The sequence below is a fragment of the Cetorhinus maximus genome, chromosome 6 (assembly GCF_964194155.1).
Source record: "Cetorhinus maximus chromosome 6, sCetMax3.hap1.1, whole genome shotgun sequence".
Taxonomy (NCBI): domain Eukaryota; kingdom Metazoa; phylum Chordata; class Chondrichthyes; order Lamniformes; family Cetorhinidae; genus Cetorhinus; species Cetorhinus maximus.
The window spans coordinates 154,450,413-154,467,112 of NC_135884.1; the positions used below are offsets into that span (position 1 = coordinate 154,450,413).

At 48.7% G+C, this 16,700-nt stretch overlaps 1 protein-coding gene across 1 annotated transcript in view; it reads right to left on the reverse strand.

Moving 5' to 3' along the window:
• wtip (WT1 interacting protein) overlaps positions 1–16,700 on the reverse strand; it is a 44,053-nt gene that overhangs the window by 14,140 nt on the left and 13,213 nt on the right. Inside the window, exons 2-3 of the mRNA XM_078544684.1 lie at positions 3,293–3,394; positions 982–1,049 (exon numbers count right to left, since the gene is read on the reverse strand). Of these exons, the coding sequence (XP_078400810.1) occupies positions 982–1,049; positions 3,293–3,394 (170 nt within the window). The remainder of the gene's footprint in view (positions 1–981; positions 1,050–3,292; positions 3,395–16,700) is intronic.

A 16,700-nucleotide genomic window follows, 5' to 3' on the forward strand; every position in this document is an offset into this window, starting at 1 on the left:
GGTAAATGTGGAGAGAATGTTTCCACTATTGGGAGAATCCAAAACGCCATAAATACAAGAGTTGTTAATAAATCCACTCGGCTAACAAGGAGAGGTTTACTCAGAGTAATTAGAATGTGTATCTCGCTACCACAGGAAGTGAGCGAGGCAAAAAGCCTAGATACTTTCAAAAGGAAACAGGATGAGTACTATCCAGGGTCCAGAGGGTTAATAATTAGACTTTGCTGACATCATTGAAACAAATGCTAAAATTAGACAGGATCAGGATTGCTTCTAAAATCAATCCCGGTTGCAGGGTTGGTCAGTCTGACTCCGCAACATTTAGGTTTTGTATGTTCAATGGTCCATCTCCTGGAAACAACCCGACAGACAATGAGGAGAGAGAGCTGGTGTTTGCAAAAGATTTTGCCACTAACTTCATCAGGCATATTTAATGAACTATTACCAAATCACTTTAAAAATTAAAAATCAATAAACATTTGCAGCTTTGCGATATTGAACAACTTGTATTTATATAGGGCCTTTAATACTTCACAGCAGCATTATCTCAAATAACTCAACACCGGGTCAAGGAAGGCAATACTAGGGCAGGTGATCAAAAGCTTGGTCAAAGAGGTCGGTTTTAAGGAGTGCCTTAAAGGAAAGAGGGGTAGAGGCGGAAAGGTTCAGGGAGGGAATTCCTGTGCTTAGGGCCCAGGAAGCTGAAGGTGAAGGGATTAAAATGAAGGATGGACAAGAGACCAGAATTGGGGGAGTGCAGAGATCTTAATGGGTTGTAGGGCCAGAGGAGATTACACAGATTTCACTCTCACTGACAGTTTGATACCCACTAGAACATCGCCCCAGAAATTAACATCGTGAAATATGTTCTGACTCAGACCAAGCTCTGGATCCAGAAACATTGGGCTGGGTTTGTCTCACACGATCCAATGGTGGCAGTTTTCACATGTCACTGAAACTTGCGCAGGATAATAAACTCACCAGGAAGTCTTCCTCACAGTACACCTTGCCGTTCACATTATAGAAAGCCTTCCCTCGCAAGCGCCTCCCTGTCAGAGAAAGATCAGCGTTACAGAGTGAGGCAGTTTATTAGGAAAATGCAAGATTGATGGGCGGGGAATGATTAACTGACCCATGGAGCCTGTTCTGGTTACCCATTCAAATCATGTTCTGCCGCTGTGCATATTGTTCCCAAGGCTGCCTTCCAGCACAAGCCCTGCACGCGGGAACCCACACGCCCGCCGCGTGAGTCTGCACAATTACTGCCCCAGGCTTTTGCACTGTGTGAGGCATCAACACCAAGCCCGATCTTGTCCTCATTCAACATCCTCACACACACACACTCACACATTCCAGCGTAGGGCAGCAATCATTCATCAATCCGACAGGGAATTCAGCAGAAGCTGCTTTACCCAGAGAGTGGTGAGATCGTGGAACTCGCTCCCACAGGGAGTGGCTGAGGTGAATAGTTTAGATACGTTCGAGGGGAAGCTGTTTAAACACACGAGGGGGGAATGGAATAGAATAGAAAGATATGTTCGGTTGCTGATGTTTAGAGGCGTCAGGTTTGCAGAACGTTGGGCTCAGCTGTGATGCCTTGGTTGTTGAATAGTCAGCTGTCAGCACCCTTAGAAGTTGTCAGACATTTGAGGAGAGGGAGGGAGGCCAACTCCACCTACCCACCTTGGTTCCATATCCTTTTACCAGAGAAAGAAATATTAATCTCTGATTTAACTTAGCTGGAATCTACCTGTTTTTTTGAGAACGAGCGAGGGAGTGAGAGAGAGTTCCACACCCTCACTACCCTTTGTGTGAAGACGTGTTTTCTAATGGGCGAGGGCGAGCGAGGGGGGCCCCAACAGGGCGAGGGGGGCGAGGCCCACAGGGCGAGGGGGGCGAGGCCCACAGGGCGAGGGGGGCGAGGCCCACAGGGCGAGGGGGGCGAGGCCCACAGGGCGAGGGGGGCGAGGCCCACAGGGCGAGGGGGGCGAGGCCCACAGGGCGAGGGGGGCGAGGCCCACAGGGCGAGGGGGGCGAGGCCCACAGGGCGAGGGGGGCGAGGCCCACAGGGCGAGGGGGGCGAGGCCCACAGGGCGAGGGGGGCGAGGCCCACAGGGCGAGGGGGGCGAGGCCCACAGGGCGAGGGGGGCGAGGCCCACAGGGCGAGGGGGGCGAGGCCCACAGGGCGAGGGGGGCGAGGCCCACAGGGCGAGGGGGGCGAGGCCCACAGGGCGAGGGGGGCGAGGCCCACAGGGCGAGGGGGGCGAGGCCCACAGGGCGAGGGGGGCGAGGCCCACAGGGCGAGGGGGGCGAGGCCCACAGGGCGAGGGGGGCGAGGCCCACAGGGCGAGGGGGGCGAGGCCCACAGGGCGAGGGGGGCGAGGCCCACAGGGCGAGGGGGGCGAGGCCCACAGGGCGAGGGGGGCGAGGCCCACAGGGCGAGGGGGGCGAGGCCCACAGGGCGAGGGGGGCGAGGCCCACAGGGCGAGGGGGGGGGCCCCACAGGGCGAGGGGGGGGGCCCCCACAGGGCGAGGGGGGGGGCCCCCACAGGGCGAGGGGGGGGCCCCCACAGGGCGAGGGGGGGGGGCCCCCACAGGGCGAGGGGGGGGCCCCCCACAAGGCGAGGGGGGGGGGCCCACAGGGCGAGGGGGGGGGGCCCCACAGGGCGAGGGGGGGGGGCCCCCACAGGGCGAGGGGGGGGGGGGCCCACAGGGCGAGGGGGGGGCCCCACAGGGCGAGGGGGGGGGCCCCACAGGGCGAGGGGGGGGCCCCCACAGGGCGAGGGGGGGGCCCCCCACAGGGCGAGGGCCCCCCACAGGGCGAGGGGGGGGGGGGCCCCCACAGGGCGAGGGGGGGGGCCCCCACAGGGCGAGGGGGGGGGGCCCCCACAGGGCGAGGGGGGGGGGGGCCGCAGGGCGAGGGGGGGGCCCCCATAGGGCGAGGGGGGGCCCCACAGGGTGAGGGGGGGGCCCCCACAGGGTGAGGGGGGGGCCCCCACAGGGTGAGGGAGGGCAGGCGTGAGTTTCACACTTGCACCACCCTATGTGCGATGACCTGTTTCTAACGTCTCTCCTGAATAATCCGGCTCGGATTTTAAGGTGAGGTTCCCTTGTCCTAATTTCCCCCACAAACGGAGAAAGTTTCTCTTCATCTACCCCGACAATTCATCTCAAAATCCTAAAAACCTCAGTCAAATCACTGTTTACCTCTACGTATAGAAGCTGAGGGAGCAATGGGGAAATGAGAGAGTCGCCACAATGAGTCGGGTAAGGATGAGGTGGTTTTACTCACCACAGGAGCAGCAGATGAAACAGTTGGTGTGATAGAGATTGCCCATGGCTTGACAGGCCTGACTGGCCCCGTACACTCCCTTCCTGCATTTCACACACATCCCTGAGGGGAGAAAACAAAACCACAAACACACACATGGAGTTTACTTCAACAAGAATTAACTTGACTCAGCGCCTGCCCCTTTAGATCCAGGAGTTCAAAATCCACAACCTCAATCCCTCCCACTCCAGGTCTTACCCAATAGGAATGCTGCAAGGCTTCGTTAGACGTCTGCCCGGTTACAGGTTTGAGGGATGAACAAAGCCGTACAAGTTAAATAGTTCTCTGTGATCACAGGGGCAGGAGGAGACATTCAGCATCTCAATCCTGTTCCTCCATTCAATGGAATCGGGGCTGATTTGTGAGTTAACTCCATCTACCTGACTTGGTTCCAAATCCTTTGATATCCTTGTCCAACAAAAATCCATCAATCTTCAATTTAAAATGATGACTTGAGCTAAAATCTACTGATTTTTGTGGGAGAGTTTCACCCTTTTTTGTGAAGGAATATTTCCTCATCTCACTCCTGAATAGCCGGCCTCTGACTTTAAGGTTACAAGCAAAACGACAAACGGTTTCTTTCCGAATTGAAGGGTCTCTTTACTTAATTCCAAGCACCAGCCGAGACAGATTTAAACAAGTCGAATTGTTCTAACCTGAGAAAGTCAGTTTGGAACCTTGCTCAGTTGGGTCTAGATCTCACACTGGGGAGGGTGGGGGGGACAGTGAAGGATGGAGTCACCACTTGTTTGAAATGTTAATTTAAAGGAAAATAATTTAATGGTAACAAGAGTTTTAATTTAATATAAACGTTTATTACAATGGAAGAACCAAGATTGTACCAAACTGATAGTGGTTCAAGGTGGAAACCTGGCCCATCTCCAACTCAAGGCAGCTACAGGTTGGCAACGCCAGCCTTACCAGCGATGCCTACATCCTGAGGATGAGGAGAGTGAGCCTTAGACTGCAGCTGAGGAGGGAGTCGAAGGAGCCCTGGAGATTGCTATAGTTTCAGCTACTGCACTTAACTGCAGCAACACCTGGGAAGGTCCAGATCCCTCAACGCCCAACAAAGCAGCTCAATACTGACTCATCCAGAAAAAATTCACAGTGTGACATTCAAGGAAAGGAGGGGGGGGGTGGGGAGAAGCCTGAAACAATACATACACTGAATGGAAATGTCACAGTCAGTGCACACAGTCTGAGCAAATATTGTCTCACAGACGGATCCCTTTAGGATACATGACCTTACTGGTGGACATCAATGGTAAAGGAATGGAGAATGTGTGGGGGTGATGAGAAGACAGAGGAGAGCAAGTATGGGAAAGGAGGGGAGCAGAGGGAGGGAGTGAGTGAGTAAGAGGGGAAGGCAGTGGGTATGGGGAGGGGGAATTGTTTGTGGGTATGTGTTTCAGATCACCATTAGGGCAGGTGAAGTAAAGGACTTGCATTTATACATTGTCTGTCATAGACCTGAACGCATTCCAAAGAGCTTTACAGTTAGTGAGGTATCTTTGAAGTGCAGTCACTCTGGCAATGTAGCAAATGCAGCAACCAAGTTGTATACAGTAAGCTCCCCCATACAGTACGATGATAAATGTCTAGATAATCTGTCCTTTCGCTTTGTTTCAGGATTAAATGTTGGACAGGACACTGGGATAACTCCCTTGCACCACTTGCAAAAGTGCCATGGGATTGTTTACATCCACCTGAGAGATCAAACAGGGTCTGTAGAAAACATCTCATCCAAAAGACAGCACCTCCAACAGTGCAGCACTCCCTCAGTATGACCCTCCTGACAGTGCAGCACTCCCTCAGTACTGCACCTCCGACAGTATAGCACTCCCTCAGTACTGTACCTCCCAACAGTGCAGCACTCCCTCACTATGATCCTTCAACAGTGCAGCACTCCCTCACTATGACCCTCAATGTGCAGCACTCCCTCACTATGACCCTCCAACAGTGCAGCATTCCCTCAGCACTCTCTCAGTACTGCAACCCTGACAAAGCAGCACTTCCTTACCCACCCCACAACTTTCTCACTCAGAAACAAAAAGGTGTTACCCACCGAGCCACTGTGAGCAAGGGCAGGTTTGGAAACCATTACGACATTTATACAGGTGTCCTTAGGGGCAAGGGAGAAGTCAGGAGAGGTAAAGGCAGTGGCACTGAGCACGTTGATACGGAGATGTAGCAGGCAGTAAAAAGCTTCAACCAATGGCTTTTATTGTTGTGATTTTGTTAAACTGTTGTGACCAGTGACAGCCCTGTGCCCGTTCCAACATTACACCGCTCAAAAACCCCCCTGCAGATATAATCTAAGTCTGGAATGTCACAACCTGGGATCAAACAGTCAGGTTGCTCAGTTGGTTAAACTCTCAGGCTCCTGCAGCGAAATCACGACCCTGCAGAAACGACACAAAAAAAACTGGAGCGACTCTCAATTGCCTCGGTCTTTCTGCTGGTCGGAATGTTTCTTGCAATAAAAGAGTTGATTAGCTAGAGGTCACATTCCCCGTGGGGTCAGCGTGGAACCTGGCACAATCTACTGTACAATTACTGCCATATTCCAAAACAAGATCTTTCAGACCCAACTACCTGCCTGATAAATACAGCAACCTTCAAAACTACTGCCAGCGACAGGCTCCAAGGTCAACCTCTCACCTGCAAACAGGGAAGGATCATTAACGTCTGCCCTCCCCACACCCTCCCAAACAATCATAAATTAGAATTTCATTCTACACAGAGACCAATCGCGTTTATAATCTTGCAAATGAAGCATAAAAGGCATGCACTGGACGCTAGCCAAGGCTTGTTTTGTAAACCAGGACACCAATTTCACTGAGGGGCTGATTGTCAGGCTCCTCTGGTTGAGGTGCAGGGTTTGCAGGTCTCCTCCCCCACCCCCCCCACCCCCAGCTGCCAAAAAGGGGACAAGAAACACACAACCAGAACCAAATTTGCCCAGGAAGGTACCAGGCCCTGTCCCTGGGTCCTGCCAAGCAGCGGTAAGCATCGCCAGGCACTTTCTCAGACTTCTGACTGCTGCCTCTCTACTTGCTGTCTGCACCACCCAGTGCTTGCCCACAAACAAGACAAATCTGCATCCCATCGGAATGTTATATCCCACGTCCGCAAGTAAACACTGGAAATGCTGGGACAGGCAGCTCATCTCCCTCCCTAAACATCAGACACATTTTTCTTTTTAAAGTCAGTGGCCCTTTAATTATAGAATTGTACAGTGAAGATGAAGGCCATTCAACCCATTATGCCAATGCTGGCTTTTATAAAGAGCTATCCCATTATCCAATTCATCCCACTCTCTTGCGTATTCCCCTTCAAGTTTTTATCCTTTTTAAAAATTCTTTCATGGGATGTGAACGTCACTGGCAAAGCCAGCATGTATCACCTATTCCTAACTGCCCTTGAGAATTCATCTTTTGAAAGTTACTATTGAATCTCCTTTCAGGTAGTGCGTTCCAGGGTACAGCAACTCCTGTGTAAAGAACATGTCTCATTTTCCACCAATGATCTGAAATTTGTGTCCTCTGGTTATCAACCCTCCTGCCGGTGCGGAGTTTCCCCTTATTTACTCTACCAAAACCACGTCGATTAAATCTCCCCTTCACTTCTCTGTTCTAAGAACAATCCCAGATTTTCCAGCTTCTCCACATTACAGCAGACTCTCATCTATGGTACAATCCAGTAAATCTCCTCTGCACCCGCTCCTTCCTCATGTGTGTTCCACAGAATTAGGCACAATACTCCAGCTGGAGTCTAACTAGTCTTTCATAAAGGTTTAGCAAAACTTCCTGGCTTTTTTATACTATCCCTCTTTAAATAGCCAACGAGAAATAGCAGATGTGTTGAACAAGTACTTTGCATCTGTCTTTACAAAGGAAGAGCATGTTACCCAGGCCGAGGTGAGAGAGGTGGTGACTGGTACACTAGAAGAACTTACAATCGAGAGGAAGGAGGTGTTGGAAAGGCTATCTTTACTTTTACTAAAATAGATAAGGTACCAGGACCGGATGAGATGCATCCAGGGGTACTGAGGGAAGTGAGTGTGGAAATTGCAGAGGCACTAGTGATAATCTTCCAGTCTTCCTTAGAAACAGGAGAGGTACCAAAGGACTGGAGAATTGTGAATGTTACACCCTTGTTCAAAAAGGGGTGCAAGGATAAAGCCGGCAACTACAGGCCAGTCAGTTTGACCTCAGTGGTAGGGAAACGTCTGGAAACTATAGTATGGGATAAAATCAATAATCACTTAGACAAAGGCAGGATAATTAAGGAAAGCCAGTATGGATTTTTCAAAGGAAAATCATGTTTAACTAACTTGCTGGAGTTTTTGAGGTGGTAACAGAGAAGGTTGATAAAGGAAACACTGTTGATGTGGTGTATATGGATTTTCAAAAGGCAATTGATACAGTGCCACACAACAGACTTGTGAGCAAAACTTGAGGTCATGGAATAGAAGGGAAAGAAATTGGCTGAGTGACAGGAAACAGAGAATAGTGATAAATGATTGTTTTTCAGATTAGAGGAAGGTTTGTAGTGGAGATGGGGCCCTTGCACTTCCTGATATATATTAATGATCTAGACTGTGGTGTGCAGGGCATGATTTCAAAATATGCAGATGCTATGAAGATTGGAAATGTTGTCAATTGTGATGGAGATAGTCTTCAACTTCAAAAGGACAAAGACATGTTGGTGGATTGGGCAGACAAGTGACAGATGGAAGTTCAATGCAGAGAAGTGCGAGGTGATTTGTTTAGCAGGAAGAATATGGAGAGGCAGCATGAAATAAAGGGAGAAACTCTAAAGGAGGTGCAGGACTGAGGGACCTTGGTGTACATGTACAAAGGTCATTGAAGATGGCAGTACATGTTGAGACATCAGTTAATAAAGCATATAGTTGCTTTGGCTTTATTAATAGGGGCACTGAGTACAAGAGAAAGGAGGTCTTGAATTTATATAAGACACTAGTTAGGCCTCATCTGCAGTACTGCATCCAGTTCTGGGCACCATATTTGAGGAAAGATTTGAAGGCATTAGAGAGAGTGCAGAGGAGATTCATCAGAATGATTCCCAGGATGAAGAACTGTAGCTATGAGAATAGGTTGGAGAGGTTGGGACTGTTTTCCTTGGAGAAGAGGCTGAGAGGAGATTTGATAGAGGTATTCAAAATCCTGAGGGGTATGGACAGGGTAAATAGTGAGAAACTGTTTCCCACTCAAGAGAACATCGAGAACTAGGGGGCCCAGATTCAAAATAATTGGCTAAAGGAGTAAGTATGATGAGAGGAAAAAATTTTTTCACTGGAGTCTGGAGCAAACTTCCTGAGAGGGTGGTGGAGGCAGGTTCGATTGAGGTGTTTAAAAGGCAATTGGATTGTTACCGGAAAAGAGAGAATGTGCAAGATTATGTAGATAAGGCAGGGGAGTGGGACTAGGTGGAGTGCTCTTTCAGAGAGTCAGTGCAGACTCGATGGGCCGAATGGCCTCCTTCTGCACTGTAAAGATTCTCTGATACAGACCCGAATGCTCTTTTAAAAAAAGAAACTTCTCAAAGTCTGCCCCTCACACAGACGTTCAGCTCATCAGTTTCATTTCCAGTTCCTCCTCTGTTCTTACTTTCAGAAGCAGAGGGGAAATCAGAATTTTGTAGGAATGCCAAATCTTCAAAGGCAACTTCACAATCCAGATAAATAAACAACAGCTTAAAAGGCCAGAGCAGGAGGGGAAACCTCCCAACAGTTAACCAAGAATTCAGAACTTCAATCTAGAAAGGAGAAGATACAAGAAAAGCAAATGCAAAGACAACATGGCACGTTACAGAAAGTAGCAGAGTTCCCTCAGTCTCCTGGCCTATATTTAAACCTTAATCAACATCAACAAAATAATTAAAGACTTGCATTCCTAAAGTGCCTTCCACAACCTCAGGGCATGGCAAAGCAATAGTCAATGAAGTGTAATTACTGTTGTCATGTAGGAAACACAGCAGCCAATTGGCGCACAGCAAGCTCCCACAAACAGCAATGTGATAATGACCAGGTCACCTTTTTTTGGTAATGTTGCTGCAGGGATAAATATCGGCCAGGACACGGCAGGGATCTCACGCGCTTTTCGAACAGTGTCAGGGTGTTGTAACATGCATCGGAGAAGGAAGACAGGGACTCAGATTAACATCTTATCCAAAATACAGTCCTGGGCACACCACACTCAGGGGCACCAGCCGAGATTTCAGAACTTGGATTCACAACCTTCTGCTTCATAAGAGAGAGTGCAGGACCCCTAACGCTGACAGTGAGCTGATATTTATCAGAACCAGTTATTTCATTGTTTTCTGACAGTTATTGCTCTGTGCAGATTGGTTGCAGGAGGCAGTGAGAGGGGGACGGTCGAAAAGGGGAGTATTCCAATCATTTGCAGCAACATCCATCGCCTTGAAGAGCAATTCAAGAATCCCTCTACACTGTCAACATCAAACACTCCCAGGACAGGTACAGCACGGGGTTAGATACAGAGTAAAGCTCCCTCTACACTGTCCCTATCAAACACTCCCAGGACAGGTACAGCACGGGGTTAGATACAGAGTAAAGCTCTCGCTACACTGTCCCCATCAAACACTCCCAGGACAGGTACAGCACGGGGTTAGATACAGAGTAAAGCTCCCTCTACACCGTCCCCATCAAACACTCCCAGGACAGATACAGCACGGGGTTAGATACAGAGTAAAGCTCCCTCTACACTGTCCCCATCAAACACTCCCAGGACAGATACAGCACAGGGTTAGATACAGAGTAAATCTCCCTCTACACTGTCCCCATCAAACACTCCCAGGACAGGTACAGCACGGGGTTAGATACAGAATGAAACTAGCCCTATATTATCCCAAGAATGTACCTCACTTCAACCTCAGATGAACATTGTGCTGAATAGACTGAAGTTATTTCCAGTGGATGCATCTGTTGTTCACCTTTGATGTAAGGTAAACTAACTAGGAAGTTAACAGTTTCAATTCTTGCTCTGATTTTGCTGGTGCATGGCGGGTAGTGAGCTTCCGCTAACCTCAGCCTACCTCGGAGCTGGTCCAGGAGAGGGGAACAGAGTGGGGCTCATCTTCAAAATAACGTTTAAACAACTTGCATTCAAATTGATATTGCTAACATTGCAAAACATCGTGAGGAACTCCAAAGGAATGTGGGCAGACAAAATTTGACAAGAAGCCGCAGAGTGAAAGAACAGGTGACCAACAGCAGGGTGAAGGAGGCAGGTTTTAAGGAGTTTCTTACAGGAGGAAAGAGGGGCAGACAGGTTTAGGGAGGGAATTGCAGAGCTTGGGGCCCAGGCTGCTGAAGATGTGGCCAGTGGAGGAGTGAAGGAAATCGAGAATGCATAAAAGGCCAGAATAGAAGGGGCGCAGAGAACTGCTCCACTTCAGGTGTGAGCCTGTATCAGTTAAGACCACACACTCTTGGATGAGCAGACGAAAGAGGGAGAATATCAAGGAGATTGCGGTGGGCGGGGTGGAGTGGGGAGAAACAAAACAGGTGTTCCAACACTTTAATAAAAACAGTACACAACAGGTCAACCGACATCTGGCAGAGAACTAGGTTTAAAATAAAGTATTGCAAACCATAACCTTTAGATTCTCTAAGGTTTTGAGATCTTCCCCAAAGTAGCAGCAAGGATTGGACACACTAAATACTCCAGCTACGCATTTTAACAGTGATTTATAAAGGTTTTACATAATGTCTTAGCTTTTGTAGTCTGTGTGTTTGTTTACAAAGCTAAGATTCCCTCTCCCATCAACATAAGATAGTCACCAATAAACTCAGTAGGGAAATACAGGAGAACCAGCTTTACCCAGAGTGGTGAGAATGTGGGACTCTCTACCACAGGGAGTAGTTGAGGCAACTAGAGTATATACAGAGTCAAAGGGCATAAATACGTGAGGGAGAATGGAATCGATGGATATGACGATCATGTCTGATAGAAGAGGGGTGTGAGGAGGCTGGCGTGGAGCTAAACTACAGCACAGGTCAGTTAGGCCGAATGGCCTGTTTCTATAGTGTGAACTATGTAATTCTATTTAAATTAGTCATCTCCAATTCTCTCTCTGACAGATCAACTATGTTGATTGTTCCAGATCTACAGAATTAACACTTAACTTCACAAAAGCCCTTATCAGGTGCCTGAACCCACAATCATGGTCTGGAGGTTGTGGGGGGCGGGGGGGAGAAGTGACACGTCTATTTCCCCAAGGTCACTCATTCAGTTTACGTTAAGTGAATCCTAAAGTCTTCCGGATGGTAACGGGACAGCTCTGAATCGGTTTCCTGCTCTGCATCAACATATGGTCACCCACCTCCTGGAGACTGTTCCAATGACTCCCTCAGCATCATTACAAACCTGCAGCAAATACTTTCAAACAAGGCCCATGAACAGCTTTACCAGTGGTAGTGTAAATACACAGTCTATTGTAGTGCTGAGCCACACAGATCAAAGTGGGTCAGGGACCAACCTACCTCCACCCAGTATCTTGGGCACAACAAAGGGCCTCGGAGATACCTATCCCGAGGAATCTGGGGAAGAGGATCAGAGGATCTCTAACCACTCATGTTAAATATTATGGGGGTGAAGATAGGATGTACCAATACAGGCACGGGGTACTCAGGAACAGGCCATTATCAGCGGTGTAAAGATGTAGCAGGTGGGGTTAATTCAATCTTTATTTCAGATCTGGTTGCTGTCCATCACCCAGATATAAAATGGAGCAGCACAGAGTGAGTCAAATTTCTGCAGGTTAAACTGCCACAGAAATCTTGAAGGAGTATTGCAAACACTCTCTCTCTCCTGCACTCCAGCTGATCTTTCACTGAGGTTAGGGGTGGTTAATTGCCAGAATCCTAGAGAGATATTCAAACTCACAGCGTCGCCAAGTAAGTTCAAATTCAGAATAGAAACAGAGTCAAAGTTCCTGTGATTTTGAAACTGCTGAGTTAAAACGTTAGTGTGTGCAGCTTGGCCTGGAACAACCAGTTACTCTCTCAAAAACACAAAATCCTTATCCTGGGAGGGTGTGTCCACAGAGATGGCATTCCTTTCCTGCAGTGTGAGCACGTGGATCTCTCTCTAATGTGTGTTTCAAAGAGCCTGCTTTTCTCGGAGAGGAAAAGCTGGGTTTAACCTGCATGAACTCGTTCGGCAGTCATCTTCCTGCCTAACTCTGCCTCTGCACGTCCAGGAGAGAGGTAATCGGAGCTTTGAGGAGGCTCCTCTCTCAAGTAACTATCAAAGGTGTTGGTTTATTTGCTGTTGGAAAATAGGTAACATTGCCTGGGTCACATTTATTGCCAGTTCCGGACTGCCTTGCTCTCCACAAATGAGGCCTAACAGGTGACGCCTGAGCTTATTAAAGAGATCAGAGTAAAGGGGCCACACGCAATGCTGTCTCTAATTTCCCACTGCCATGCACAGTCCCTTTAAGATTGCCAGGCACCCAAGTCCCTTTAAGATTGCCAGGCACCCACGCAAAAGCACAACTTAAGGGGCCGGCTTCTTGTGTGCGGCAAGTTCTGGGCTGAGCAGCAGAATATCTGCGCGGCTCAGAGAGAACGTTTGTCACACGTAGGGTCGTGGCATCAGGTCCCCTTCCCTAAATAACCCACAGCACTGTAGATGTACCTACACCACATGGACTGGAACTCCCTCCCTAACAGCACCGTGGGTGTACCTACACCACACAGACTGAAACTCCCTCTCTAACAGCACCGTGGGTGTACCTACACCACACAGACTGCAACTCCCCCTCTAACAGCACCGTGGGTGTACCTACACCACACAGACTGGAACCCCCTCCCTAACAGCACTGCGGGTGTACCTACACCACACAGACTGGAACCCCCTCCCTAACAGCACTGCGGGTGTACCTACACCACACAGACTGGAACCCCCTCCCTAACAGCACCGTGGGTGTACCTACACCACATGGACTGGAACCCCCTCCCTAACAGCACCGTGGGTGTACCTACACCACACAGACTGGAACCCCCTCCCTAACAGCACCGTGGGTGTACCTACACCACACGGACAAAGTTCTGGAGCTCCCTCCCTAACAGCACTGTGGGTGTACCCATAACACAAGGACTCCAGCGGTTCAAGAAGGCAGCTCACCACCACCTTCTCAGGGGCAACTAGTGTTGGGCAATAAGTGCTGGCCCAGCCAGCGACACCCACATCCCATGAACAAATAAAAAATATTAAACTGGCTGCAAACACAAGATGCTGAGAATAACTGCAAGGATTTCTTGTTTTGAAATAGTTTATAGTTGCTCAAGTGTGGTTCGTGTCGTTTAACTGCATAGAATTTACAGCACAGAAACAGGCCATTCAGCCAAACTGGTCTGTGCTGGTGTTTATCCTCTACACAAGCCTCTTTCACATCACATCAACATACTCTTCTATTCCTTTCTCCATCACGTACTCAACTTTCTACTTCTACATATCATCACAACTGTAAATTAATTTATTCCAGTATTTGAACCTGTATCCAAGAGTTTAAAGGTGGTTTGTGTCTTCACCTTTGGAGATGAGTGGGAGAGTTTGTGGGGGTCCCACATGTTTGAGCAGCTCTATCTCAGTAATGGCTTACTGTTAGACCCTAGCTTGATTCAGGACATAGCTTTAAGTTCAATGCAGAGTCAGTTTGCTCAAGGAATCTGTGGTTTAGCCTCAAACACATTAAAATAAGTGTTGGGGAACCCCCTACATTTATAATTCTCATATTCAGCATTCAGCAGTACTTCCTCAAGCAGACTGTTATACACTTGCCCACAAAACGTTATAGTTTCTGTAAAAAGTAACTGTATGAGAGAAAATATTTCAGTTCTCAGACAGCCAGGGAGTCCAGACAGAGAAATATTTGTTAATCAGCCGCTGTGTGACAGGAGCTGGACCGGCCCAACCTGTCCCTCTCCCACACTGCAACAATCAATCAGCCCCGAGGCACCCCACTGCTCCAATCCCACAACATTCTGGATACCTCGACCTCAAAGGCTACAGTAACTCCCAGGGGGCTTTTGTATGAGGGAGTGGCTGGGACAGCGAGTTGCCACACAACACAATCAGCCGAGGCAACCCTGCCCTGTGAACAACAGATTGTCCTGATCCAGTGAACACCAGTAACACACTCACCAAGTCAACTAACGCTTGAAGAAACTCAACACCATCCAGGTCAAATCCGGTCACTTGATCGGCCCCCATTCACGACCTTAAAACCTTAAACATTCACTCCCTCCACCACCGTTGCACAGGAGCAGCAGTGTGTACCATCTACAAGAGGCACTGCAGCAACTCACCAAGGCTCCTTAGACAGCACCTTCCAAACCAATGACCACTACCACCTAGAAGGACAAGGGCAGCAGATAGATAGGAACACCAGCACCTGGAAGTTCCCCTCCAAGTCACTCACCATCCTGACTTGGAAATATATCGCCGTTCCTTCACTGTCGCTGGGTCAAAATCCTGGAACGCCCTCCCTAACAGCACTGTGGGTGTACCTACACCACATGGACTGCAGCGGTTCAAGAAGGCAGCTCATCACCACCTTCTCAAGGGGTAATTAATGGGTAATATATTCCGGCAATGCTACATGCAAAGAACGGGTTTCTTCTTTGGAAACTTGTATCTGTAAAGCGCCCATCACATTTTACACTATAGCCCGAGGATATTTACAGGGAGCTCTGTGGTTGTGGGAGGGGTGGGCAGTAACCAACTTGTCGGGAGAGACAAAGGGAGGTGACAGACTGAAAAGTTAAAGGAGTTTCCAAGAGGTACAGAGCCAAGAGAGTTTATGGTGCTGGAACCTACAGACCAGGGGCTGTTGGGGGCAGGGGTGGTTACAACAGAGGTGGGAGGAGGATAGGCAATGTGACATATCTATAGGACTGCAAGAGTACAGGAGAGTCCAGGTCTGAAGGAGGGTACAGGGAGGTTTGCTCGAATGATCTCAGGGATGAGACTCTTCAGTTATGTGGAGAAACGAGAGAGCTGGGTTTGTTCTCCTTAAAGGGAGAATTTTTTTAATTCATTCATGGGATGTGGGCGTTGCTGGCTGGGCCAGCGTTTATTGCTCATCCCTAAGGGATATGTAATGAATCAAAATTATTGAAGGGCTTTGATAGAGTAAATGAGAAATTGTTTCCACTGACAGTACAGTCAGTAACTAGAGCACACAGACTTTAAGATAATTGGCAAAAGAGCCAGATGGGAAACATGGGGAAATTTATTTATGTAGCCAATTGTTGTGATCTGGAAAAGGCTGGCTGAAAGGGCGGTAGAAGCAGATTCAACAATAGCTTTCGAAAGAGAATTGGGTAAATATCTGAAAAGGAATAAAATGCAAGGCCCAAGGGGAGTGTGACAAACCAGATAGCTCTTTCAAAGAGCTGGCACAGGCACGATGGGCTGAATGGCCTCCCTCTTTGATGCACGATTCTGTAAAAATCCCCCCAAGTCTACTACAAACTCTCTCTCATGCCCCTCAATCAATGTGAAGCATCAAAGCCAGGTCTCCTGAATTTGCTAACACCACCCTACCCCAGCATGTTTCCTCTCACCAGCTCAGAGAGGTTAACACCTCACCTCAAGGTGCTAATATCAGTGAATGTAGAGACAAACTCGATTCTTCCAGTGTGAAACACAGAGACACCCACAGACAGTGGATGGTGCGGTTGGTTAAATCAGTGATGGTCCCTCACTTGTACAGTGGGGAATGCACAAGTGTTGATGTCAGGGGAACACAGTGTCTAAGGTAGCTGTGATTCCTCTGGGATAGAATAGACCACTCTCTCCAACCCGAGTCTCGCTATGTAATTTGGATAGTCTTAGCACTAACGCACCATTGTTTCCACCCTCATTATCACAGAATCTTTACAGTGCAGGAGGAGGCCATTCGGCCCAGAGTCTGTACTTGCTCTCTGAAAGAGCATTCTACCTAGTCCCACTCCCCTGCCTTACAGTAAAATACAGTTATAACAGAGGCTACACTTTAAAAACACTTTGGGATATCCAGAGGCTGTGCAAGGTGCTATAGAAATTCAAGTTTGTTCTTTCTTTCCTCCCCAAGATACGGGAGTCAAGTTTCACAAGATCGGCGCTCAGATCACACTTTGCACATGAGCCTAGACTTTGAAAATTGGTAGACTATTCCTGTGAGGAATCACAGCTACATCAGACGCTGTGTTCCCTTCACATCAACACTTGTGCATTTCCCTCTGTACAAGGGAGGGACCATTACTGATTTAACCAACACCCCCACCTACTCACTGGGTCAGGGGCACTGAGGCCCAATACAGCTCCTC